This window comes from Buteo buteo, chromosome 29 (genome assembly GCF_964188355.1).
Source record: "Buteo buteo chromosome 29, bButBut1.hap1.1, whole genome shotgun sequence".
Classification (NCBI taxonomy): Eukaryota; Metazoa; Chordata; class Aves; order Accipitriformes; family Accipitridae; genus Buteo; species Buteo buteo.
In genome coordinates, this window is record NC_134199.1 from 3,560,090 (window position 1) to 3,585,239 (window position 25,150).

General features: G+C 56.7%; 2 protein-coding genes across 5 annotated transcripts in view; both read right to left on the bottom strand.

Annotated features, from left to right (window-relative positions):
- The window catches only part of CDIP1 (cell death inducing p53 target 1), a 31,269-nt gene extending 21,678 nt beyond the window's left edge, over nt 1-9,591 (bottom strand). Inside the window, exons 1-2 of one of the 4 annotated variants that reach the window (XM_075018416.1) lie at nt 8,830-9,143; nt 8,276-8,463 (exon numbers count right to left, since the gene is read on the bottom strand). The gene's annotated coding sequence lies outside the window, so the exon portion shown is untranslated. Of the gene's footprint in view, nt 1-8,275; nt 8,464-8,829; nt 9,144-9,243 lie in introns of those variants that run through there. The other 3 variants (XM_075018418.1, XM_075018414.1, XM_075018415.1) reach the window with 3 other exon arrangements.
- A 5,134-nt stretch (nt 9,592-14,725) lies between these two features.
- On the bottom strand, nt 14,726-23,524 carry UBALD1 (UBA like domain containing 1). Its single transcript, XM_075059328.1, has 3 exons — nt 23,270-23,524; nt 16,959-17,018; nt 14,726-15,865 (listed from the first exon to the last, which is right to left on the bottom strand). The coding sequence occupies exons 1-3, from the start codon at nt 23,375-23,377 to the stop codon at nt 15,545-15,547; spliced, it is 489 nt and encodes a 162-aa protein (XP_074915429.1). The 5' UTR covers nt 23,378-23,524; the 3' UTR covers nt 14,726-15,544.
- Nucleotides 23,525-25,150: the final 1,626 nt, after the last annotated feature.

Below are 25,150 nucleotides of genomic sequence, written 5' to 3' on the forward strand. Positions count from 1 at the left end.
CCTAGTTTTGGCATGCATGGGACATCACCTGGATACGAGCCACACCGACTCCAGAACTGCAGACAAAGCAAGCAGACCTCTTGCTGAAAATCTAGACACAACAGCTGGATTCAAAGCATCCCTAATATGCAGCAACGCACCTCCTCGAGTCCCTGCTCTAAGCTTTTCTAAACCCTTTCTCTGCCTCTCTGTCAAGGCAACACCTCACTGCTTTACTGTTAAACTAAAAGCATCACTGGTCAGAGAGTTTTGAACAGTCCTAAGGCTGGGTCACTGCTTTCACAGCAGGGGATGAGACCGGTGAAAATTCAAGCATGTAATAACAAGATGCCCTCAGGACAGGTAAATAGCTCAGGTGCTCTGGAGAATTCGGGACTGAAATCCTCTCCTGAGCCTGATGAAGACAGAGCAGCTCCCATAGCTACAACACTAAACAAGCTGGGAACTGTTTTCTCTCTCATCAGAATAGCCCAGCAGCCAGCTCAAAACTGAGCTCCCACCGTGTTAATGCATCCTGAACTGTGGCACCCAAGAGGGAGTCTGAAAGCCTGAGCATGGCTAAAATAACACCACCTGTAGCTTGAAGCCAAGAACTTTGGGGGAACCTCCATTCCCAACATGCAAATATGTTCCAGACGACATCTCTGTGGAAGAGCTACAAGAAGCCCAGGAGAAGAGCTGATTTTTTCACGGCAATGGAAACAGTCTCTAGTCCCAGCTTCACTCTTTTGCTGAAAGACTACGTTAGGATTTTGGAGGAGCTGAATGGTCACAGCAAAGCAGGCGGGAAGAGCAAGCTGAGCCTTCAGCACACACCCATACCTCCTGCGAACACTTCCTTATATACCATAAAGCAGAAAAAGGTGCTAAGTTAATTGGAAGACAAACTGAACACCTGTTTAAGAAAAGGGCAGAACACACATGCTAGCAGCAATTTATCCAGTGCTCAGTTAAAAACACAAGCCCGAAGGAGTCAGCAGCAGCATGGAAATCCCACCATAACTGCTCTCCTCCACTCCATGTTCCAGCACAAGGCTCCAACGCTCCCCTTCTGCCACGCGTTGGGTGACTGGGACACCTGAGGACCACAAAAGCATCCCAGGTTGGAGAGTCACCGCAGCAGAGGTACAGCATTGGCTTTGGCCCATGGTTTCCTCCCAAAATATTGCTGTGCTGTACCCCAGGGGTTCCTTTGCGTCTCTTAAAAGGGTGGCCTGCTACTTATTTGGAGAAACAATCAATAAAATTCAAAGGACTGATTTTCATTCATCACCAGCCAGAAATTTAATCTCAAGTTAACAGCACTACCCTGAACACAGATATCACATCTATCATTTAATTTATCTGCTGTGGGTACTAGCATGAGTGGCTTTTACAGCTGCAGTGAGCAGGGCTGCCTACATCATGACGACTAATTTATTCTCAGAAAGGCTAATTTAATCTGGCAGTGAATGTTCTCAAAGCCTCCTCACACAGAAAAGCTTTTATCTTGGTTGGCTTAACAACAATACAGCATATCCAAAAACGTGGAGGGATGCTAAAGAAGAACACTACCCCTGTGTTTTGAGTCCTCTAGTACTTTTGTCTGAGAAATTTCTCTTGGTAACCACAGACTTTGAGAAAACATAGAGTGCCTCTGTTTTTTTTAAAAAGCCAGCTGTATTTTCAAGGCAAAATATACAACAGCTCAGGCTACTTCCCCCTCACATGCAACCGTGTCTTGACAGAAAGCGCTGTGCTCTTAATAAAACTAAAACCTAGCAAAGATTGTTGAGTATTAGACACCACGTTCACTTCCAACTGCATGTCTGTATAGCAAGAGTGGTGGCCAGCATGCCTGGCCTGGGGCGTACTACCTATCACTGGAAGGTGATTTTCCTGAACCCACACTAGAGAGTAATAAACTTCAGAAGAAATTCAAAAGCCCTCCATGTTAAGAAGCTGTGTAACTGTATCATGAAGCATTTCAGAGAGAGCATCCTTCCGATTTCCAGCCTCTGCTGTCTGTGGGGGAGGGCAATAATTAATTAAGCAATCAGAAAGCTTTTTTCATTGGTTTTAAATTCTAGTTCATATTTTCCCCTTACTTGTGAAAGCACACACAGAGGCAGCATGCATCCAAAGTCACGCTTAGCCACTTGAACCGGCGTGTACTGCCTCTAAGCTCTGCAATGAGAGTCACTGTATCACCTGTGTCATACGGGCACGGCATGAAGACGTGGTCCTCACCTGGATCTACCCCTTGCAAGGTAACATCGCTGGAGAGCCAAGCACAGCCCCTTGGAATTAGAGGGGCTAAACCAAGGGGGGTTTAAGCTTTATAATAGACAGCTATACCAGTCTAACCCTCCATGCTCTTAGGAGTGCCACCACCATCCTGCTGCAAAAGAAAAGCTGGTGCTGTGTAAGGATCGCAGCCTGGATCACGCCTGAAAGGGCTGCCTTGGTACAAGGGCAAGAACACACCCCAGATGGCATCCAACAATTTAGGATGATTCAGTAATTCAGGAACAAGGAAAAAATCAGAGGGAAGCAGAGCATTAAGACAGGCCAGAAGAGAAAAAAAAAAAAAAACCAACCACCACCACAACACTCCCCTTGTTCCTATCTGTCAGGAATCGCTGTCCCAAGAATAGCCTATTCAGAAACCAGGAAACTCAGAGAGCAGCAAGGAAGGGCTGAGTCATGGCCACTTGAAAAAAAAATTAAAAACCACAACAACCCAAAAGGGAAGGAGAAAAAACATGGAGAACAGCTGTTCTGGGTCTTGGAGATATGAACAAGTGAATCCAGAACCTATTAGCCAATCTTTATTTTTAAAAGCTCTGCAAACACATGGTACTGCCATAAAAAGCAGTCGACCCTCCCTCTGCTCCTGAGAGGCAAATTTAGCTCTGGTTGAATCAGGCAAAGTTGGTGGTGCTTCCCAGCACCAGCCTCTTGATGCAACACCCGCTTGGCCGTGCATGGCTGCCAGGACACAAACTGCTCCCCATTTATGCCCTGATCTTTGCCTTTATTTGTTCCTCTACAGCATTAGCATCCCAATATCACAAAGACTTACAGGCTGGACAAATGCTTTCCAGAAGGGAAAGTGCAGTCCATTTCAGGGATGCTATTAGCAGAGAGTGAAGAGCCGTTTCCCTTACACACACTGGAAGGACATGAGATAAAGCATGGCTTGGACAGGTTTCCTACGACTCTCTGTGAAGGGCCAAGCAGAAGACAAGTGCTCCCATCTCGCAGCCAGCCTCAGCACTGTCTGTCTAGCCCCCAGGAAGGCCAGGCTACAGTTAAGTTTTGCTCAAGTCTTCCCACATGACAATCTTTGTTCCGTGACCTAAATGAAATCAATTTTACAATAATCCTCCCTGGGACAGTAATCTTACTCACTCACCCATAATCTAAAAGATTATACCTGCTCTCCAGCTGTGAGGCTCTAGGAGGAAGCACAAGGGATTTCTGAGCAATGAGGGCTTATTTTTAATACAATTCCTCAGCAACCCCTCACAAACTAGGGAGAGGGCTGTATCTTTTCAATCAAATAACTGTGCTTAAAACATGTTTGGAAAAAAACCACCTCCAATTCATTTTACCTTGCACTGTGAGGTACTGTCAGATTAAAGATGCAAAGCTAAGAAGTGGGAAGACCCTTGGAATCCATCCCTGCAGGGAGGGGGCTGACAGTGCCTGCCATCCCCCAGACTCTGGCAGATAATGTGCACACACGTGTAACCCCACCTCAGCCACCACATCTCATCTCAGTAAAAGATTCAATTGTGAAATGACATAAGTCAGGGCTTCCTTCGTAAAGATACGTGCAGCAGATACCATTTGGGGACGTCGGTGCCCAAAAAAACCAATACTGGCTGAGATCTGGAGTGCAGTGGGAAGGGTACTGTGTCTACACATGCAGCCCAATAGCAAGAGAGAGCAAGCCTCTGTGCTTTTTCTTTTTACATCTGAAAGTCCTTCTAGTCTGAAAGTGGGCTGTATTTTGGGGGTTTTTTTCAGGGAGCCAGTATAAACCACTGGGGCAGCTCAGAGAGCTGAACTTACCCCTCTGCAGCAGTCGAAGAGCCTTTCCCTGCAGCCCGCACAGGTCCTCAAGTCTCCCACTGCCTGTCCCAGGCAGGGCAGGGGAACGCACGCACCCAGATACACCGGCTGGGATAAGTACAATGCCTTCACACGTAGACCCAGCCTTGACACTAACTCCCAAAACGACAACTCAAGGAAACTGTCCTAAAGCAAACAGGTTCCCATGGTTCAAATTGTAAGTAAAATTCTTTTTCTCTGCGACTGCGCAATGCAATGAGTAAATAGAGATGAAATATAGCTAGAGCACGGGATGTGCATGTACCAGGGTAAGATGTGATGGATGGAATTTATGATCGGAAGATGGAATGCAAGATGAAACAGTAAGTATGTAAACTTCAAGCTAGGATGCTCCTTCCAAAAACACATCTTCCAAAACCATTAATAGGTAACCAGCCTGTTAGGGCAAGGTAGAGAAGATTTTCTTTCTAAATGCAGAGACTGGGTATCAAAGAAGGTTCAAGGACAAACACAATAGGGAACGTCTACCAGCACACTGGTTCAGGGCAGAGGGACCACTATCTCAGCACAAATGTTTTATCTTAAATTCTCTTAATCTATGTATTATTCCATTTTCTTACGTATAAAGGAGGTAAAGGAAACATAACTATTACTAACGCAGAGTTACCTTACTAATCACATACGTAATAGAGAAATATACTACTTAACTTCCATGGAAAGCCCCAGCTCATTTCTTCATTCTCTGATCATCTCAGGATTCATCATACAAGAGGTACAACATCGAACACACATAGCCAGCAGCTGTTCTTCACAATTCCTAAGATGCTAATTACATTGCCATCTTTTGGGGTTATTTCTTGTATTTTCTTACTCTAAATGCAGGCCTGCTAAGAGAATTCAGATTAAAGACAGCTGCACTGAAGTGGGGCCTCACACAGAAGATGCACAGCATGAAGCAGCTTCCTTCCTACCTCCATTCCCTATGCAGATCTATGACTAGCACAGGCCTGCTGTACTCTCTAGACTCTCAAACAGCCCTTTTTCACCACTGCAAATACAACAAATTTTAGACTGTGGCCACAAGGCAGCTCCGAATGAATAAGTCCAAAGCAAAACTGTAACAGCAGCCAGGAGTTTCCCTGAGCATTTCATGTCAGAAATAAAAACTGTGCTCCCCCTGCCTCAGAGACTTTATACTGTTGAGAATATGGATTGTGGTTTCCTATGGCATCTGTTCTAATTGTGTTCCCTTTGATCTGAGAAGGAGATACGTCCTTTGCAGAGCATGCAAAGATCTGACAGTGCTTATGAAAATTGCATTGCTTCTCTCCAGTTGCAAGACTGATACCAAGTGCCGATTGGGAACAACAGAAAAACAGCAAGGTGAGTATCACATCCCATGGCAGAATTTGCTCATCATGTGTTTTTTGAAGGAAAAAAAGGTACATACACATCTGTGTGCTCGGGTGCCTTGCTCTGAAATCTTCGGGAGAGTCAGTCGGTTTCAGGCTAGAGTACTTCGCCTGCATAACAGTTGCAAAATCAGGTCCTGGAAGCAAAACCAACCAAAAACCTCCAACAACTTGCAGAACAACTTAAGTTCCCAGTACAAACCATCACTTTTACTGCGTCGGGGATAAGGGAAGAGTACTGTACAATTAAAATCTTTCCTTTTAGAACATCATTGACTGCTGCTAAGAGCCATGAGGCATATCAGCATCTATTTGTTGTTTTCCAACTCTCCTGTCCGCCCTGTTTTCAGCAGTTTTGCACACATCAGTCTGGGAGAACACCTTCTCATCGCAGTTTGATGAGAAGTTGGCATACCTGTCTAGAAGCTTAAAGGTATATTCAGTCCTGCTGCCTTCGTTATTATTTTAATCTCTATATTAGGCAAATGTTATTTCCTCCTTGTCTCACCTGGCAGTCATCAATCTTTTCCTTGGCTTGGTAGCAAAGCTGAGTAAATGTGAGCCTGCACGGAGAAAAACTATCACAGTACTGACAGTTCGTTCCGCACACAAACGGAGCCATGGTAATACCAGCAAAAGTGATGCACAGCCCCATTGCAGACCCTACAAAAAATGCTATTAAAAAGACTTTTAAAAACTTAGCTTCTTTAAATCTAGTATATTCTCTCCTGATTAAAGCAATTGTAAGACTTCAAATGTAGGGCTTTACAATGGTACCACAAACAGATGTAGAACACCTAATTTCATACTTCTCTTTACCCATAAGCAAAAAACTGGTCTTGGATCAGAGCAGATACTAGAAGTCTGTGCATCTCCTTCCAAAACCGCTCCTCGCTCCTCCTCATACTGGAAGATCTCTGCATCAACCACATCCTTTAAATACAAGTATTTATCTGCTAAATTCACACCTGAAGGGGAAAAAAAGATGATCTTCTACATAATAAAGTTACTTTCATCCCTTCCCTCGCTATGTTAGTAACACTGGCAATAGGAACACTTCTGCAGATAAGAACACTGTGCCAAGGACCCAAAACCCTCTGAAACACACAGTGTGGGTGTTGTGGACAGGCTCTAGTCCGGTCCCTGGCTGAATGTCCTTCAGCTACCGGAGTCCATTAGCTGCGCTCCCAGAGTGCATCTGCCAGCTGTGCTTCATCCAGAAGGAAGGCAGTCACTGCGCTTTGCATCACTGCATGATTTCCCAGCACAGAAAGCATGGCTGATTAGGAAGTGAGCTTCAAAAGCATACTCATAAACCAAAACAAGGCGCTGACGGAGACACCCTCCCTCCTTTCATAACAGCAGCAGAGACAGAGCTCCAGTCAGAACAGAAACACAAGGAACTGAATTTCAGAACTGAATTTCAGGTGCAGTACCTGTTGAGGGAACACAAGAAACTTAGCACGGTCTTCCATCTTCTTAAGAAGGGCTTAGGTTCTGAAAGAGAAGCTCTCTCTCTCTTAACTGTTCCAGTCACACCTGTGGCAAGTTCTTTCAGTACTCAGCACACAAACATGCACATCCCCTCTCCCAGCACCTCCCTGAGTCCAGCCCTGAGCAGACACAGCCACCGCAGCCCCACCACCCATACAAATAGCAGCCAGGGAGGACTACGCATATTTGCTCCACTCGGCATCACTCAGTGGACATCTAGGGACATTACTCCATCACTCTGCCCTTGTTACAGCCTCATCCCCCATCTGTGCTCAAGCCACACCAACAGACAGCCTCATATCAGTTCCTAAAGTTGTTGCCTCCCTACGTCCAGGCAGGAATTCCTTCCTCGCGTAACACCTAAGGAGAACAGAGCAGGTACATCACTAAACGCTTCCAGGGGTTTCCTGGGGCACATGCACATTGCTACAACATTTATACATTTCAACAGAGAAGCCTTTGGGAAAGGGAAATTTTCAGCCTGCGGTTTCCACATGGACCTCAGTTTGTTTAGTTCCTAAAAACGAATGAATGACATACTATGGTTATACGTTATGCTACATAATACTCATTCTGGTTTCCCCTACTGCCTACTCCAGTCATACACTCTGGAAAGCAGAAGGGCTCCTGCTGAAATGAAAGCCCCATTTCAAACACGTTGCTTGAAAGGGAACAAACAGGAGGATATCTCGCATATTCACAAAGTGTTTCTCAGCAAGCTTTACATACAGCCCAAAACCACTATAATTATCATTTAAAACATTTATACTTAAAGTTGTTGCGCCTGACCTAGTCTACCACCTGATAGTTTAGGCTCAGCCTGGAACGTGACAACCGCCAGTACCCTCACCAGTTCTCACTGGTGCAAGGAGATCATCTCTGAACAACTTTTCCAGTTACACCTTGGGCCAAGGGGCACACACCTACGCTTGCAGCAACTTAGGGAAGTTTAACCTTGAGCATGACTCCTGCAGACGATCCAGAGGATGTCGGCATGGCGGCGTCCATCCCAGCCTGCCTGTTCCCGCTCTCCTGCATGGTCTTGGAGCTTTTCCTGGGGTCCCAAGCCCCCTCCCTCCATTTAGCAGCAACCACAACCCCCTGCTTTAACAGCTCCTACCCTTTTGCCTCTCCAGTCCCCTTGGGAGCAGAACAAAAATCTCACCACTCTAACGGTTAACAACCTCCCAGCCTCCCACGAACATTTATTCATTGGTATTCTTTGTTGTGCTGTGCTACCCGTTAGCTGAATGAGTTCTCCTTGTTTCAGAGGGTTCACACTGCCGATGTGCTGACGGACAATATCTTACCCGTCATCGTAATTTCTCTTCCTGCTCGTCAAGATATCCGAGCTTCTTTCAGCTCCTCTAAAATGGGCTCATCGCTCCTGATCACTGAACGGGCAGTTCCAGCCCAAGCTCGCCTCTCCTGAGCAGGGATGACTGGAAACACACACACTTGGACCTAGGCCTGGCTCCCTCCTCTCCCGGGGATCTGGCTGGGTAAGGGATCATATTCGCTCTTCTCACTGCTGTGCCCTGCTGGCAGCTCCCACCCGTCCTCTCCGCAAGCTGGCACGACCTCAGTCGGGCCAGAGCGCTCGCCTTACAGTGGAAAGTCTTTTCCCAAGTACACGACCTGGCTTCCCATCCGATCGAATTTCATCCCGCGCCCGCTGCCCCAGCCCTCCAAGCACACCCACCCCGCTCCTCCCGTCCCGACCCTTCCCTCCATCGCTGAGGGTACAAAGCCGAAGCTGTGCGAGATTTTAGTAGCACCCTGCGGCACTTTGCGGCCGCTCCGGACAGCGTTAAAGAGCAGTCCGAGACCAGGGCTGCCTCCTCCTCTCCCCAGCCCATATTACCGTCTATCCACGCCTTTTCTCCCCGGCACGGCCGGCTCCGCAGCAAACGCTCCGGCCTCGGCCGAGCACAGAGCCCTGCCCTCCGCCTGGAGAAGCGAGGTCCTTCCTCACAGAGTTAACCGGCGATTTATCTTCATCCCGCTTCTCCTGATCAGCGGCGGACGGTGCTGGGCTTCTCCTGCGTCCCCCTCCCCGGGCTCAGCGTCCCCTCGCCTCCGGCTCGCCCCGCTGCCAAGAGGCCGCCGCGGCCTGCCCGGGGCTGGGGGGACACCGGCCCCGTCCGGCCTCCTTCCTTCCTTCCTTCCTTCCCTCCCCGCCGCCGCCTCCTCCTCCCTCGCCCGGCCCCGCCGCTCTCCGGGGCCCAGCCGGGCCCTGCGCCCGACCCCCGCCTCGGCCTCGTGGGGAAGCACCTACCGGCTCCCGGCTCTCGGCGGCGGCTCCGGGCACCTGCCGGCTCCGGGGCGGGACGGGGCGGGACGGGGCGGGCGGTGCCGCGGCGGGGCGGGCCTGGGCCGCGCTCTCCCAGCCGGGCACCGGGGCCTGCTGGGCCACGCCGGGCCGCTCTAGGCCGGGGCCGGGGCCTGCAGCCCCCGCCGGACCGCGGCCTGCTTTCCCCACCGCCCCCAACCGGGCCGCGCCAGGGCCCGCTGCCTCCGCCGGGCTGCTCCGGGGAAGGGGCCTCGGCAGAACCCCGGGGCCGTCCCCTGTGACCTCAGCCCCACGTCCCCCCGCCAGCGTCCCCGGCCCGCGGCGTCCCTGGGGGGGGGGGACGAAGGCAGCGTGGGCGGAGCTGGTGGACGTGGCCTTCGGCACGGCCGATGGCGGCGGCCCCCAGGTCGGCGGCCTCCTGCGAGGCCTCCCGCGGCACCTCCACCCGCAGGAGGCCAGGGCGCAGGTCGGGGAGGACGAGGGGTCTCCTGGAAGCCACCGCCGGTGTGGCCGGGGGGAAGCCCTGCTCCTTCCATCAGCAGAGGCGGCCGTGGCTGGGGAGGGCGGAGGGGCAGCCGAGCCAGACCAGCGGGCCGCCGGGCACACCGCGGAGCTGCCAGCCCCAGGCGGGGCAGCCGCCATGGAGTGGCAAATGGTGCGGCTGAAGAAGAGGGTGGAAGCGACTGAGGAGGGGATGACGAAGGTGAGAAGCCATCCTCGGCAGGGCACCGGTCACGCTGCCGCATCCCTGCTGCTGGCTCACCGGTCCTGCCCTACAGAGTGTCACAGCAGGCTGTGCCCCGTGCCACATCCTGCCCTACGCGGGGTCCTGCCCTATGCCATGTGCTGCCCTATGCAGCGTCCTGCCTGGTGTGGCATCCTGCCCTACAGTGTCCTGCCCCACACAAGCACCCTGCCTTACACGGTGTCCTGGCTTATGCCACGTACTGCCCTACACGATGTACTGCTCTGGGTGGCCTCCTGCCCTGCACAGTGTCCTGCCCCACACAGTGACGTGACTGTGTCATGATACCTGCTGTCCCAGGACCAGGGAGCCCAGCAAAGTGCGGGGGCACCTTTCCAGCTCCAGTGGCCCCAGCTCCACTGCGGGGGCTAATTGAAGAAGAGCAGTATTTTAACACAGCCGCTGGCCAAAGGTGGTCTCGGTCACTTTTCAGCTGACCCTGGGGCTCCAGTGATACTTGCTCTGAGATTTAGGTCTGTTGGGTCTCATCCTGCCCTGGCAGCTGTGCCTGGGGGCTGCGGTCACCCTGGGCTGCAGCACACAGCCCCCGCTCCCCTGGCAGGAGCAGCAGCATCCCTGGCAGGCTTTTCTTCTCCTTTCTTCCCTGCAGCACAGTGAATGGCTGAGCTGCGGGTGACAGCAGTGCTGCCTCACAGGCAGGCTGTCCCCATGCCAAGGCAGGACCCCATGGGAGGCATTGCCATGGCACAAGTTCAAGTTATTTGGCTGTTCAAGTTTTGACTCTAAGTGGGAAACGCAATGTGTAACGTCAGAGCCGTCTTCCTTGCTCGAGCCACATATTGCAGCACAAGGATGAGTTGTGGCAGCCTTGTGCCCTGCTGTCATCTCCACAGGCAGCATGGGGCTGGCCCACAGCAAACCCAACTCTTCTTCATCCTTTGTAAGACCTGGCAGCCCCAGGCCAGTCCCATCTCACACGTTGTGACCTTGGCTTTGAGCACAACCAGAGAGCAAAGGAAAAAGGCAACAGCACTTTGCCAGGGCGAGGAAGCTGGAGCTGGGATGTTTATCACCTTTTAACATCTTTTACTTCAGTTTAGGGGAGCCCCATGGGCATGGCCAGATGTGGCTGATGCTGTGGCAGCCCTGCTGGGTCCCAGAGACACCCCCAAGCCCCAGCCCCCGCTGCGCACACCTTAACCTCCCTTCTCTCCGTGTCCCCTGGAGCCCATGGGGACCCAGCATCAGTGACGAAACCTGCGTTCCTCCAGTCATGGACATGCTGCAGAAGATGCTCACCACCATCTGCTCCCTGAAAACCACCATCGAGGGCTTCCAGGAGGAGCTGCAGCTCCTGAAGGACAATTTCCAGAAGGTGCGCACGCAGAGCTGGGACAGTTGCTGGAGACCTCTTGGCAGAGGGGTTGGGCTCCCTGGGGACCTGCACGGACAGCAAGGGTGCATGGGGTGACAGGGATGAGGTCTGAGCTCGAGCTCCCTCCCACCCTGAGGCCAACCCTGGGGCCCAGTGGTTTGGGATAGACACTGCCTGCAGCCACAGAGCCCAGCCCTGACCCAGGCTGGGCACTGCCAGTCCTTGCCTGTCCCTGCTGATGTTGATCCCCACCATTCCCAGCCCCTGCAGATGCAGAACCCCCTGATGCCTCCGTTTCAGGCTGGTCTGGAGGAGGTGCAAGAGCAGTCGGTGCAGCAGAACGAGCACAGCCACCTCCTGCAGAGCATCCTGGATCAAATGGTGAGTGGGGGGAGCCCTGGCAGAGGGGCTGGGAGTGGGTGTCTGTGGCACTGTGCAGAGAGGCAATCAGCACCCAGTCCCTGGGACTGTCCCCAAGCTGTCCAGGGTCAGGAAATCCTTATGGAAAATACACTCAAGACTCCCAAGGGCTGCCATGGCTGTGGTGACCTGCCTGGGTGAGCATCTGGCCCTGCAAGGTTCTGGCAGCATCCATGACACCCTCCCAGCCACCAGAGCAGAGGCATTTGTCCCTGGGTGCGCCCGTGTCCTGGCCACCTCCACTGCTCTTGTCCCTCCTGCAGTGCCGAGAGGATTTTACCCTCTAGATTTTGAGGCCCTGGAAGACCTGCTGGACTGGGGACAGGATGGCACTGGGGGTAGTGGCAAGGTTGGGAGTCTTCCTCCCCATCCCAGGGGCTGCCCAGGCTCTCCCCTCCTGGAGCAGAGCAGAAGGGCTGATTTCTCTCCTGGTTGCAGGCAGAGGTGCGTCGGGAGCTGCACTGGAGCTCTCTCTATGGGGCGCGTGCTGGTGAGGTACGTGCAGGCTCCTGGGTGCCAGGCTTCTTTGCTGGGGGCTGGCAATGACCCTTGGCTCTGGGCCAGCACAGGGCTCTTCTCTCTCCACAAAACCTCAGGGGCTGTTTTGTTTCAGAAGCAATCCTGCCAGGACATTGGTCCCAAGGCCTCGCAGGAGCTGGCCCACAAAGCCATCTGCAGGCACCTGGTGACCAGCCGAAAGGCCAACCATCTCCTCCAGCCCATCTAGCCAGCGCCGGCGGCTCCAACTGCCTGGCACAGCGGCTAGCGGGGAGGTGAGCCTTGCCAGGTGCCACCGCGTCCCTCCCTCTCCCTTTGGGGTCCCTCTCCCTGGGTGTGAGGGGTAACGTAGGTGCTCCCTGCCCAGGGAGAGCGAAGGGAGCAGCAGGGCCACCCAGGACCCGGTGAATCCTGCCGGGCCACTGTCCGCCTCCAGCTCCCTCGTCACCGTCTGTCCCTGCAGAGACCCTGCAGGCTTTGTCTGCAAGAACATAAGCTCCTATCCCCATGCTCTGGAAACCCACCGAGCCCACCTGGGCTGGGATGGTGGGAGTGCTGTGGACTGGGTGCAGCCTTGGGATACCTCCGACCTCACCGGCTGCTCTTCCCTCTAGGGAGAAGTGGGTATTTTGGGCATCAATGGGATCGTCTACAAAGGCAGGCTGAGCTCGCCGGCTGCCAACAGGACTGTCACTGTGGACACGGTCTTCCCAGGTAAGGGAGCAGCCCCGGGGCACCACGTTAGCTCCAGCCAGGCTGCACAGCCACCTGAAATGGCATGTCCCACCGTCAGCGCCTGGGACGGCCCAGAGCCCTGCTGGGGCCGAGCCATCAGCAGCCTTACATCGCCCTGTGCTAACAGTGTCTCTGTTTCTCACCCTGAAGCAACAAAGACCCCCCAGCCCCTCTCCCAGCACACTGCAGCAAAGATGTGCTGTGTCCCCAAGTACGGCAGCCGCTGCATGTCCCCATACGCATGTAAGTGCCTGTCCCAGGTGTCCTCCAGGCCACCGGCCCCACCAGGTGGGCTCAGCCTGCTGCTGAGCACTCCCCAGGGGCCTCCCAGGGCTGCTGCTGGGGGTGTCGTGCCCCATGCAAGGCTGTTTGTCCTTCTGCATTGCAGGTGCTGCCATGCGGACAAAGACGGGCTCCGCAGGGGACCAGTGGCAGGCTGCCACGGGTGGCAGCAGGACGTCGGGTGTCTGAACTGGCCAGGGGGCTGTGAAACGGCGTGGGGATCTGGAGGAGGGGGTGGGCAGGCACACCAGGGCTGTGCTGCCTGCCTTCGGGGACTGGTGGGGTGGGAGTCACACTGCCCTGACAGCCGCTCATTGCAGTGGGGTAACACCACGGGCCATAAAGATGCTCCCTCCTCTGCTGCCTCTCCTGCGCAGTCCCTGGGCTCGTGGGGCATCCCTGGGGACTCGGCAACCAGAGCCTGATGCTTTTGGGCTGTGCTATGTCCCTGTGAGCTCTCTCTGACCAGTCAGATGTTCAGTTCTGTGGTCTGGCCCTGGATTTTCCAATCCCATGGGTCCTGGTGGCCCTGGGACAGTCACATGCAGGTTCCCCTTGCCACCACCCAGGTCTCCATGTGGCTTCAACCATGTTTCACAGACAGGCGCCTCTCTCCAAGGTTGAGGACAGATCCCTTCTCTGTCTCCCCTGGGTGGGCTCTGTACTGCACACCCACTGCCTCGCAGACCATCCCCACTCCCAGCAGGACTCCACGCTGGCCTTGATGGGCTCGGGCCACCACAGCTGGAACACGAGGCCCACGGCCCTGGCTCACTGGGGATGCCACCAGCTTGGTTCAGTCCACTTCAGTGGGACAGGACCGAGGCACATAACTCCAACACAACCCCACGCAGGGAAGCTCACAAGCGCCAGCACCAGCTCCAGCCCTTGCTGAGGCTGTAGAAGAGGCAGCCTGAGTGAAACCACCACTCCTACCATGTTTATTTTAGCAACACAAGTAAAAGAATGAAATTAATTATTGACTGGTGAGCACAGGGATGCAGGGGCACAGCCTCATTGGGGAGAGGGCTCAGCAGGGATGGCGACCTCCAAGGGACCTGGCCCCTGTCATCCAGTGAAAACAGGACAGGAGCCAGATCACAGCAAGACACCCAGGACCTGTGGGTGTCCCGCAGGGACACCGAGGTCTCACTGCAGCCCTGCCATCAGCCTGCCCCTGCTCCTGGTGGGGTCTCACAACCACAGCTGATGCAGTGGGGCAGTGGGCAGAGCTGAGCCCTGGCATGCACCTGGCCAAAGGCAGCTGGCAGTCACTGCACTGCTGGGACAGGGTGTTTGGAGCAGTGCACATACAGCAGAGATGTGGCCAGCCCCAGCTCGGAGGCACAGCACACACAGAGTCACTGGGAGAGGGGATCCTGAAACACCCCAGGCCCAGGCCAGCCTTCCCCGCGTCCCGCCACTGCTGCAAACGAAGCAAAGACACTGGGTTCAAAGCAGAAGAGCATGTATTGCAAGCGGCTGCGGCGCATCCAGAGAGACTTCCAGCCGCCAGGAGAAAAGAACAGAGGGGTTAAAAACCATCCCAGTCTCTAGGGTTACACTGTGTCATGCAAACAGCCCCAGGGCAAACCCCATCCCATCGAGGGGAGCATGTGCTGGCCCGGTGGGGCCACCCGTGGCTCACTCCCTGCTCCCCATCACCGGGGCTGGGCGAGGGGCCAGGCGCCTCCCCGGGAGCCAGTGTCCCCCAGCCCTGCTCACCAGCGAGCACGGCACATGCGGGGTGGAGGCTGCGGCCAAGCAGAACAGCCCTTGCTCTCTCCCCCCCCCTTACAAAAACAAGCTGTGTGGGGTGTCTGCCCTGCACCCAGTCGAGTGGGACCAAGGGATGGGGGGAAACACTCGGGCACAACCCACTCTGCCTGGTGGGGTGGCCCAGGGGACCGTGAAGAAGGGACCTCCTCCGTAAATGTCACTCGCATGCAAACTCCGGTGTCCCAAGAGAGGAGGGGGTGCTCCCTCCCCAAGAGCCCGGCAGTGGCGGGGTCCCAGGCAGAGGCCAGCACTGGTCCTGCATCCCACGCAGCCTCCCGCTGTCTCTGGGGAGCTCTGTTCAGCTCGAGGACAAGTAAAAACTACTTCAAACCAAACCCATGCAAGGCAGCTATTTGCTCATGTGTCTTGGCGGCTGCCAGACACCCTGGCAGCAGAGTTCCTCTCCTCTTCAGGGAGGGGGGGGAAAAGAAAAAAAATATATATATATTTATAGGCAGGGGTCCCCGCCGCATTCGCTTTCCGCTGCGGCCTCATCTCTCTGCCTCCATGGTCACGTTAGCCTTCTGTTCTGCCGTGGCCTGCTGGGAGACGGCGGCTGGCCAGCCCGCGGGCTGCGCCGAGGGGGCCGGAGTCCACATGCTCTGCTGCTGGCCAGGGGGCGAAGCTGCGGGCCAGGTGGGGTTGAAGGCCCCATGCTGGGGCAGCGGCGGGGCCGGGGGCGGCGGGGAAGTCGCCATGGAGGCCACGGGGCTACTGCTGTTGAAGCTCTCGGAGGCCTTGAGGCGGGAGAACATGGTGAGGGCGTCTGGGAAGTTGGGCGGCGTGGCCGGCGTGTTGGCAGGAGTGCACATCTGCAGGAAGGAGACACGGGGTCAGGCGGGGTGGGGGGGGTTGTCTCCACCTTCTGCCTCCCACCAGGGCCCAGCACAAGACCCCTCTGTCCCCACTGCTGCAGCACACGGAGCTTCCAGACCCATGCTCTGCTGACAATGCTGCCCGCAAGCAGCAGTTATTTAAGGCTCTGAAGACTAATGCTGTGGTGAGAGCTCCTGGACCCTGCTGCACCCGGCCAAAGCGGGGACACCCTCTACTCCACAACCCACTGGTGCCACCCTGGCCCTGCAGCTTTCTGGCTCAACGGGCAAGGCTCAGGCTCAGCTCCCACCCCACGGGAGACTGGGTGTGCCTAGGCCCTGCCAGGCACTTGCTCTGCACACTTACTGCACGCTCCAAATCCCCAATTGTCCCAGAGAGTCAAATGAGGCCACAGCAGCCAGCAAATCCCTAAGACACAGCTGCCCAAGCAGATTACGGGCTACTGGGGCACAACAGTTAAGGGACCGAGTCTGGGGACAGATGGGAGAGAGCGGAGGCAGGCAGCCCCCACGCATGTGCATGTTCTTTTGTGTTTACACACATCCAGACACTGTGCATGCTGTACTAGAGGCTTGCTCCGGCGAGGCTCCAGGGGTTTGCACGCTCAGTCACTCCAACAAGCACACAAGGACTCACATGTGGGGCTGGGCTGTGGGGCAGGAACCACGCACATATCTGCACCTGTGTTTACAGAGCCTACAACGGGCCAGTGCTCCAGGATCCCCCCAGCCTCTCTCTGCCATGTTGGGGCTGATCTGGACTGCTGGCCATGCCCAAAGCATCATCTTGTCAGACCATCCCTCTCTGAGGAGCAGCCCCAACCTCTCTGTAGGGTTCTGAGGGCACTCCCGGACCTGCTGTCGCATTGCGTAGGACAGGCTATGCCACCCCCAGCAGCTCTCCAGGAAGACTTTCCTTAGCAGGCAGCTCTGGCAGCGCCTGGCCAGACCTCCCCGCCTGCACTCCTGGAGCTGTGAAGCAGTGAGCTGGGCATCAGCAACAGCCCAAAGCGCCCGCCAGCTGGTGCTGTGCCCCAGGCGAGCACTGAAGAGGTGGGAAAGCACTTACCATCTGATGGTGGTGGCTGTAGGGGATGTTTGTTTCTTGGAAAAAAGCACTGAGAGCAGTCTGCAAGAAAAAAAAATAAAAAAAAAAAATAAAAAGAAGATTATGTTACCACCAGCACACAAGCTGGGCACCCACCTCAATCCTGCACACAACGGCAGGGCTTTGCAACACCCCAAAGATGATCCGAAACAGGTCCCGGAGGGCTGGACCATGCCCACAGTCCCCTTGCCCGCACAGGAGAGCCCTGTGCACAGCTGCTCCTACGTCCCCAAGCATGGACCCGCGCCTGCCGCCTGCTTGCACTGGGGCAGGCAGCAATCACGCATATTTGGGATCACCACGCTCCTTGCTGAGAAGCAGCCACTGCTGGAGCGGACCCCAGCAGGCATTTCACAATTCACAGCGATGCTCAGCAACCGCTGTGTGCAGGGAGAGGACGGAAGCCAAATCCAAACCCAGCAGGGGAAGGCCAGCAGGAACTGGTTAGATGCATGTCCTTAACAGGACAAGATCACAGTCACCATATTTGCGCCAGGAGATCCCCAGGGGTGGGGCTGCAACAGGTAGCCCACCCCATATACCAGAGCATTTCCAATTCAGTCACAGGCAGGGTACAGTTATGACTGACATAATTTTGGTTAGCTTCCAGTTCAGACCAGTAATAATCCAGTAAATGTCACATGCCAAAGGCATGTGAGAGGACAAGGGCAGTCGCAGGGAGGGAACGTCAGGGGCACGGGCTGGCCAGGAAGGCAGACACCCAGCCCAGGCTTGGGAGGAGCAGAGGCAATAGGAGCTTTGGGGGCATGTGGGTCTGGGTTGACGCAGGACAGGCAAAGGAGAAGCCGACTCCTGTTCTGTGCCAGGCTTTAACTGAGTTAGGGCTAGAAAACAATGTTTTGATTCAGTTGCAGATCAGACTTGATAGAAATGTTAGAGAATTGGTTTGGATTCAGTTCTGGTTGGAGGAAAAGCCCCCATCAATCCCCATTCAATCCCCTCCCCAGGGCAGCCTGGCCTGCAGGTCTACAAGCCAGGGTGCGAGGCACAGGGCTGTGGCCAGGCACTGCCACACCACCCCAGACTGCTCCGTTCCTGCAAGCCAGTGATGGGTTACCCAAGCTGCTTAAAAAAAAAAAAAAAAAAGAGAAACACCCAGAAAAAGCAGAGGTAGGTTGTACCAAACCCTGTGCAACTGCAGTAGCCACAGTCCTACCACCACACACACTCCTCGTCCCGGTGCCCACAGCCACACGCTCCTGTATCCCATCCAGGAATGGGATGAACGATGGCAAGTCAGCTCCATTCACTGATCCAATGGAAAACTATTCTGGCCCCAAACACCCAGGCTGGCAGGCCCTGGAAAGGTGAAGGGGCTGTGCTCGCACCACTGGGGGAGCTGGGGAGCCGGTGCCGGCCGCTTGCAGCAACGTTTCTGGTTTCCTGGCTAAACGGGAGTAAACTATCGGCCAGACCAGGTGGCAGCCAGGAGCATTACCTGCAAACAAAACAGTAATCCAGACCTGGGTGGGGGAAGCAATTGCTGCTCTAGAGGCTGGCAGCTCCCAGACCTCGGGGGGAGCATGCAATAGCTGGGCTGGCGAGGCTCTTCCCCACGATAGCTGCATTTCTCTGGCTGTGTTTAATAACACAGCACCCAAACCTTGCAGCCAGCCAGACTGTGACCTGAGAGCCCTCAGCATCCACGGGTAGGACTTGCCAGATTTCAGTAATGGCCATAGAGCGGGAAGAGGGTCCGTGTCCACAGACACCTGCTCTGAAGAGGCCAGCACACGTCTGTGAATCAAGGAAATGGCCGACGGAGACACGGACACTTCTGAGGCAGCGATAGTCCCATCACCATGCTACCCTTTGTCCTGGGTGAGGTCTGATGTCAACACCCACAGGCCCTATCGCTCAGACAGAAAGGATTGTGATAAGAAAGAGAGGAAACAGTGAACGGGAAGCACAGGCAGAGGTGTGGGCACAGCCAGATACCATAAGCTGATTAAATCTGCTCTGTGCTCCTGTTTTCCAAATGGCCTCGTATCTGGGACTGTGCCATCAGCAGATCGGGGCAGAGGAGGTCCCCACTGTCCCTGAGCCACCCACCAATCCCTGATAAAGCTAGGATGAAAGCCGTGACCTGGGTGGAGGAAGCACTCCACCATCGCAAGCCCCTCTGCCTAAAACACTGCATCTCCTCCCCTCCATCTGCCCCTTTCCAACCATGGCAGAAGCAACCCCTCTGGCCACCACAATGCCCGCTGACCGCAGGGAACGGCTGACACCTCCCAGGGGAACTCAGGACCTGCAGCAGCCCCAACCCAGGTGGGCAAGAGGCCCGCACACCCATCCCCTCGGTGGCACGGGGTGCCAGGGCCACACACGTAACCCAAGCTGCTGATGCTGCTTGGTCTCCAGCCAGCATCAGAAGTGCCAGGGGCAACCGGTGCAACAGCAAAGCCAATTAAGGCTCCTCTGCTTGAGAAGGTGCCCAAGTACCAGCTCAGCCCCGACCCTGGACCAAAGGCCCCATTGCCCGTGTTGCCCTGGGTGTGAGTGGAACCAAGACGGCCGCGCACCCGCTGCCTGGCCATGCTCAGCAGGCGACCAGGCCACTGCGTGTCGTCCCCCCACCAAGGATGCAAAACCAGGAGCTTCGCAGGAGGTGGATCACACAGAGACCCTGCCAGGGCACCAAGGGAGGCCCGTGGTGACCGAGTCGGAGGGAGGATGGCTGCAGGGGCTGGGTGGGGGGGTGAATGCAAGGAGACCTGGGTGCTGAGCAGAACAAGCTCAGCCTGGTGGAACGGGACACCCAGCCCTCTGCAGACACTCAGGTGCTGCCTGTTCCCCTGCCGATCGCTGCTCAAGCTGCACTCACACCCGCTCCCCGCTGCATGTGTGAACTGCAGCAGTTGCCAGCATTGGGGATTGGATGCCAGCACAGGGGATCCAGCAGCAGGGAGCCCACAGTGCTAGAGCAGCCCTGGGGGCAATCTGCCCTTGAGCCACAAAGGGAAAGGGGCTCGATAAAACCTAAATAAATCAGAAGAGGAAGTGGAAATCCAAAATGGACACAGCGGGCAGAGCCGGACACCTGCTCCTTCTCTTGTTCCCCACACACAACCTCACTACACTGAACAGAGACCGACACTTAACACCAGGAAAAAGGAAGGAATGGGTGGGTTTTTTAAAGCTGATGTCTTCTTATCCTTCCCAAGCAGCCCCAGGGGCAATCAGCACACAACAAAGCCGAATAATACTCTTCTACCTGGGAAGGAGCCTGATCCACTGCTCAGCCCAACATGAGACTCTGCAAACTCCGAAATGTCTCCCTGGTAGCCTGCTGTGTTCCAGCCATGGTGGAGGTACCTGCTGCGCTCCCTGGCTTCTCCCAAAAAGCCGGCACCTGCAGCCCCAGAGGCCAAGTGCCAGCCCTCACGCAGAGACACTCCAAGTCACTTTCTTCAGCCTGTAAACCTTCCCCTCTGATCAGCCATGGCACTGCTCCAGCTGCCAGAGGGCTGGGCTGGCACCGCCATCCCTGCTGGCACCCACGGCGGCTGTCCCTGGGAAGCACAGCAGAGCTCACGGCACTGCAAGAGCTGCAAACTACACTGGGTGCGCCACAAGAAAGCCTGCCCTGGGTCCCTACGAAACACGAGTGGAGTCATGGTGAGTGGGAGAGGCAATCCACTTGCTACCCACAAGCTGCCCCATTCCCCCGGGGATGGAGCATATGCAAAATAAATGGCATTCTTGTCAGACCCCTTAGTATGGTACAGGTTCTGATCTGCTCACGCCGCAGCGAAGGCAGCTGTATCTCCAGCACAGCTTCCTGACCTCCCGTCCAGCTCACGCAGGCTGTCCTGGATTGAGTTCCTTTCCCCCAGAAAAACTCCAGGTCTGTCAGGGCTGAGAGGACCCTGTGCACAGCAAACCCTCTCTACAGCTCCTACCAGCCACAGAAGGCCCCAGAGCAGCCTCAAAGCAGCATAAGCCCAGGAAAGTGGTCCCAAAACATCAGCATCCCACCAGCCTGAAGGTGTCTGCGTTTCACAGCAGCCTCCCTCTCCCTCCTGCCAGTGACCCAACGTCCCAGGCTCCTTCTCCCTTTCTGGCTGCCACAAGCAGCGAATGGGGCATGTGCCCAGGTAGGAAAGGTCCTGGGCAGGGCAAACAGATGCCAGGACAGCAGCACAGAGCTGGGTGAACCCAACCCCTGCTGTCTTGTCACCAGGCCACCTAGCTTGCTTCATCTCCACTGTGCAGAACACCTCTCCCTGTGGTGGTCTTACACCACCATGCAATGTCCTCGGGGTGCAAGTGGGTCGGTCCAACTCACACCGCACCCCTGGAGTGGCACTTTGAATCCGAGGAGACTATGAGTGAAGACAGTGTAAATGACCACTGAACTTGCCTGAACTCCACCAATTTAGTCTTGCTGCAGATGTGGGGCCAGCCACCAAACAGGTACTGCACTAGAGTACCAAAAGCCTCAGAATTTCACAGGCAAAAGGTGAGAGCACGCTGGAGTCAGGAGATGACACCTCCCCAGCACGGCTCCCCACAGAAGGCATGCCCAGCGGCCATTTTGCAAAGGGAATTATCTGACCGTTGCACCAAAAGTGAGTGGGAACATGGTAACTGCTCATCGCAGCGCGTTTGTTTACAGCTGAGCTTCCTCTGAGTCATGTGAGTGCCAAGCCGGCAGGAGACGGCTGTTTGTACTTGTGCAACTCGCCAAACGGTGGCAAAGTTCTGCAAAAAGCCTTTTGAAAGAAAAGTTAAACTTTTGTCATCCGTTCCCAGCTCTTTTGCGACACGCGCGGAGGTGGTGGAAGCGGATCCCGCCTGTCCCAGAGGGCCACTGTCAAACTCTATTAGTAAACAAAACCCAGAGCACGTTACACATGCAACACATCCACTGTCAGTGGTGCTCCCGTCAGCAGACCGCGGAATTAAACAGGCACGGCAGAGGGGAACACCGGCTTGGCTTTCCGCACATGCCCGCACACCCACCCACTCGCTCCCTGGCCACGCACGGCTTGGCTTTGAATGCCTCTTGGCCTCCGATTTAGCATCTGGAAATCCTGTGACTGCACGCAGATCGCATGGCGATGAACTGCCTCCGTGCCCGATCCATCCGACAGCCATCACGTTACAGAACGAGCCCCGAATAACGTCTAGGAGGCCTGCCAGCGGCGCTCGCACCCACCCGGGCCGGGCCGTGCGCTGAACGAGAGGTGCCCTAGGCACGGGGATGAATACAAACTGAACCTCCTGCTCTCCAGACTGACTCAGACCTCCTCCTGCATCACAAAACAGACACTTCAATTACAAAGGTGCCATTAGCGTCAAATCCATCAGCTCCAGACTAGAGAGCTGCTGGGGCTGCAGAAGGAAAAAAAAACAAAAAAAAACAACAAAAAAAACACAACAAAAACCAAAAAAATCCCAACAAAAAAAGCCCTATTTAGCAAGAGCTTTGCTTGATACAGCCGCCGCACTCCCCGCTTTGCTCCCTGCGCTTTAGCTCCGGGGATCTCTGGAGGAGCAGAGCACCCAGAAAGGCTGCTGCAGAGCTCCCCACCCGCAACCCCGGCCCCACGCGTGACGTTAACCCCCGTCGATGCCACGGAGTATCCTGCCCGCAAGCAAGAGGAAAAGGCGTCTGGAGCCAGAAAAGCTTTGACCTACAAAGCCTCCTCTCTCCCGGCTGCCTGAGGACTCAAACTCTCCGAGGCAGGGACGTGGGAAAGGCTGGGCTGGGGTTTTCCAGCCCACGGCCACGCGGGGAGGGGGGAGGGCTGGGGGGGGGGGGTGCGGCGGGGAGGAGCGCTGCCGGCCGGGGCTGGGTGGGGGGGCGGCAGGAGGACGAGGAGGAGGAGGGCTGGGCGCCCCCGACCCTCCCGCGGCCCGGAGCGGGGCTCTGCACCCACCCGCGCACCGTGGCTCCCCGCCCCCCCCCCCTCCCCGCGTGGAGCCCACGCTCGCTCCAGCGCTCGTGGCCGGGCGGGCAGCGCGCCCCACGCGAACGCACCAGGGCCCTGCCCCGCCGCCCGCCCGCCCCCCACGCCCACCGCGGGGGCAGAGCGCGGCCCACGCCATGCGCCGGCCGCCACGCGCCCCACGCCGACGCGCGGGGCGGGAAGGGGGGGGGAGGGGAGGGGAGAGGGAGGCGGGGGCGCAACGGCGGGCCGGGCCGGGCCGGGTGCCCCACCCTCCCCGCGCTGCCCAAACCCACGCGGGGACGCTCGGCGGTGGCGGGGGGACCGGAGCCGGTACCGGAGCGGCGGCCTCACCTCGAACTGCCAGTGGGCCGCCTGCAGCAGCTGCTTGGCCTGGTCGGCGGCGCAGCCGGCCGCCAGCACGAACTGGTTGATCATCACCTGGTGCTTGAGCTCGTCCATGGCCCCGGCCCCCCGCCGCCGCCGCCGCCGCGCCCAGCCCGCCGCGCCGCCCGCCGCCCCCCGCTCTCACGGCGCCGCCACCATGGCGGAGCCGGCGCGGCTCACGCCAATGTTTACTGGGCACTGACTCACGGCGCCCGGCGAGCCCCGCCGACGGCCGCCAGGGGCGGGGCGGGCAGGGGCGGGGCGCGGGTTGCCGCTGGGAGGTGTAGTTCCCGCCCGCCCCGCCGCCGCGCCGCCTCGGCTCCGCCCGGACTACAACTCCCGGCAGCCCCCGCTTTGTTTGCGGAGCGGCCGCCGGCCGCCGGCGCGCGTTGAGTGACGCGTCAGACCCACCAACCGTCGCCCGCGGCTTGGTAGTACCTGACCGTATATGGTCAACAACGCCGCTGCCCCCAATGAGAGGGCGGCGGGGGCGGGCCGGGGCTGAGGCGGGGCGGGTCACGTGGGCGGGCGGGGAGGGGGGGCCGCGGGCGGTGTTTACAGTCGGCCGCGTGCGGTTTCCTGTTGACGTGCGGGGAGCGGCCGCGGCGGGCGGGGGGGGGGGGGGGGGGTGAGGGGGGTAACGGCCGCGGCGGGGCCGTCGCTGCCCTTTGGTCCCGGCGGGTAACGTTTAACCGGAGCGGGGGGAGAAGAAGTCCCTGCAGGCCCGGAGGTGTCGTGTGTGTGTGTGTGCCCCCCCCCGGCCCGCGGGGGCGCCTCGCCTCGCAGCTGCCTCCGGGCAGAGCCGCCGCTGCCGCCTCACAGCCCCGGGGCCTGAGTTGAGGGCGGGGGGGGTGGGAAACGGCGGCCCACCGGCCCCGGGCTCTCTGGCAGCGTTAATAAAAGATGGGGGGGTTGCCCGGTCCCCTCCGCAGACCTCTCACTCCTTCGGCCAGAGAATGTCCCTGCACCCCCCTCCCGACATGGCTGCTGAGACGTAGGAAGGTTCTGGAAGGTGCTGAGGGGCTGCTGGCAGCATGAAAGGATCCTTTGAGAGCAGGGCATTGCCATAGCAGATGAAAGCACGCAGCCAGGCGGGCGCTGCGCGGCCATGCCGCAGCGCCGGGCGGGGGACACAATGGTGTTGCTAAGTACTAGGAAAGATAGGCAGGCACGGGCACGCGGTTGAGTGGCCGCGGGGTAATAAAGCAAGGGAAAAGCGCGGTGAGACGAAGGGAACCACTGGCTCCGCGGGGCTTGCGAAGGCTGGCAGCCTCCTCCACCTTTCCTGAGGGATTCTGGGCTCTTTCCTGCAATTTGCGTGGGGCTTAGCCTCGCCGCGAGCAGTTTGCTCGCTAACACCTCTGACCCTGGCCGGCGTTTCGCGTACGGCTGCAGATATTTCTGAGCCGTGAGGATTAACGGCTGAAGCTCAGGCAGGTCACGCGTTTGACCTGAGGGGTTTGCAAGCTCCGCTGCATTGCCCCGGTATTGTCCAAAGCTGACTGCCTGGTAACAGTCTTCAGTGTCTCCTTTAGTAACCATGCAGAGTATTCTCGGTCTTGGAGGATGCCAGGGCCAAGGGGTTCTCCTCCTCTTTCTATGTGTGTCACTGCCTAAATCAAAGTGAGAGCACAGCTGTACGGTGGTGGCAGTGGGACACATCAAGAGGTGACCAGTCTTTTTTACAAGGTTGTGACAACCCCAAGAGGAAAGTGGCAAGAGGAGATCTGTAGCCAGCAAGGTGTAAATACAGCTGGAAAAACAAATCTCCCGAAGGATTATTTTAATCAGAGAGAACCAGACATTTTTAGAAACATTGCAGTTGGATGTTTGAAGCGAGACGGGTTG

Coding starts and splice junctions, on each gene's coding strand:
- UBALD1 (XM_075059328.1), bottom strand. CDS start 23,377: ATGGACGAGCTCAAGCACCAGGTGATGATCAACCAGTTCGTGCTGGCG. Junction 17,019..23,269: donor CGGCCCACTGGCAGTTCGAG/GTGAGGCCGCCG, acceptor TTTTTCTTGCAG/ACTGCTCTCAGTGCTTTTTT. Junction 15,866..16,958: donor ACAGCCACCACCATCAGATG/GTAAGTGCTTTC, acceptor TCCTTCCTGCAG/ATGTGCACTCCTGCCAACAC.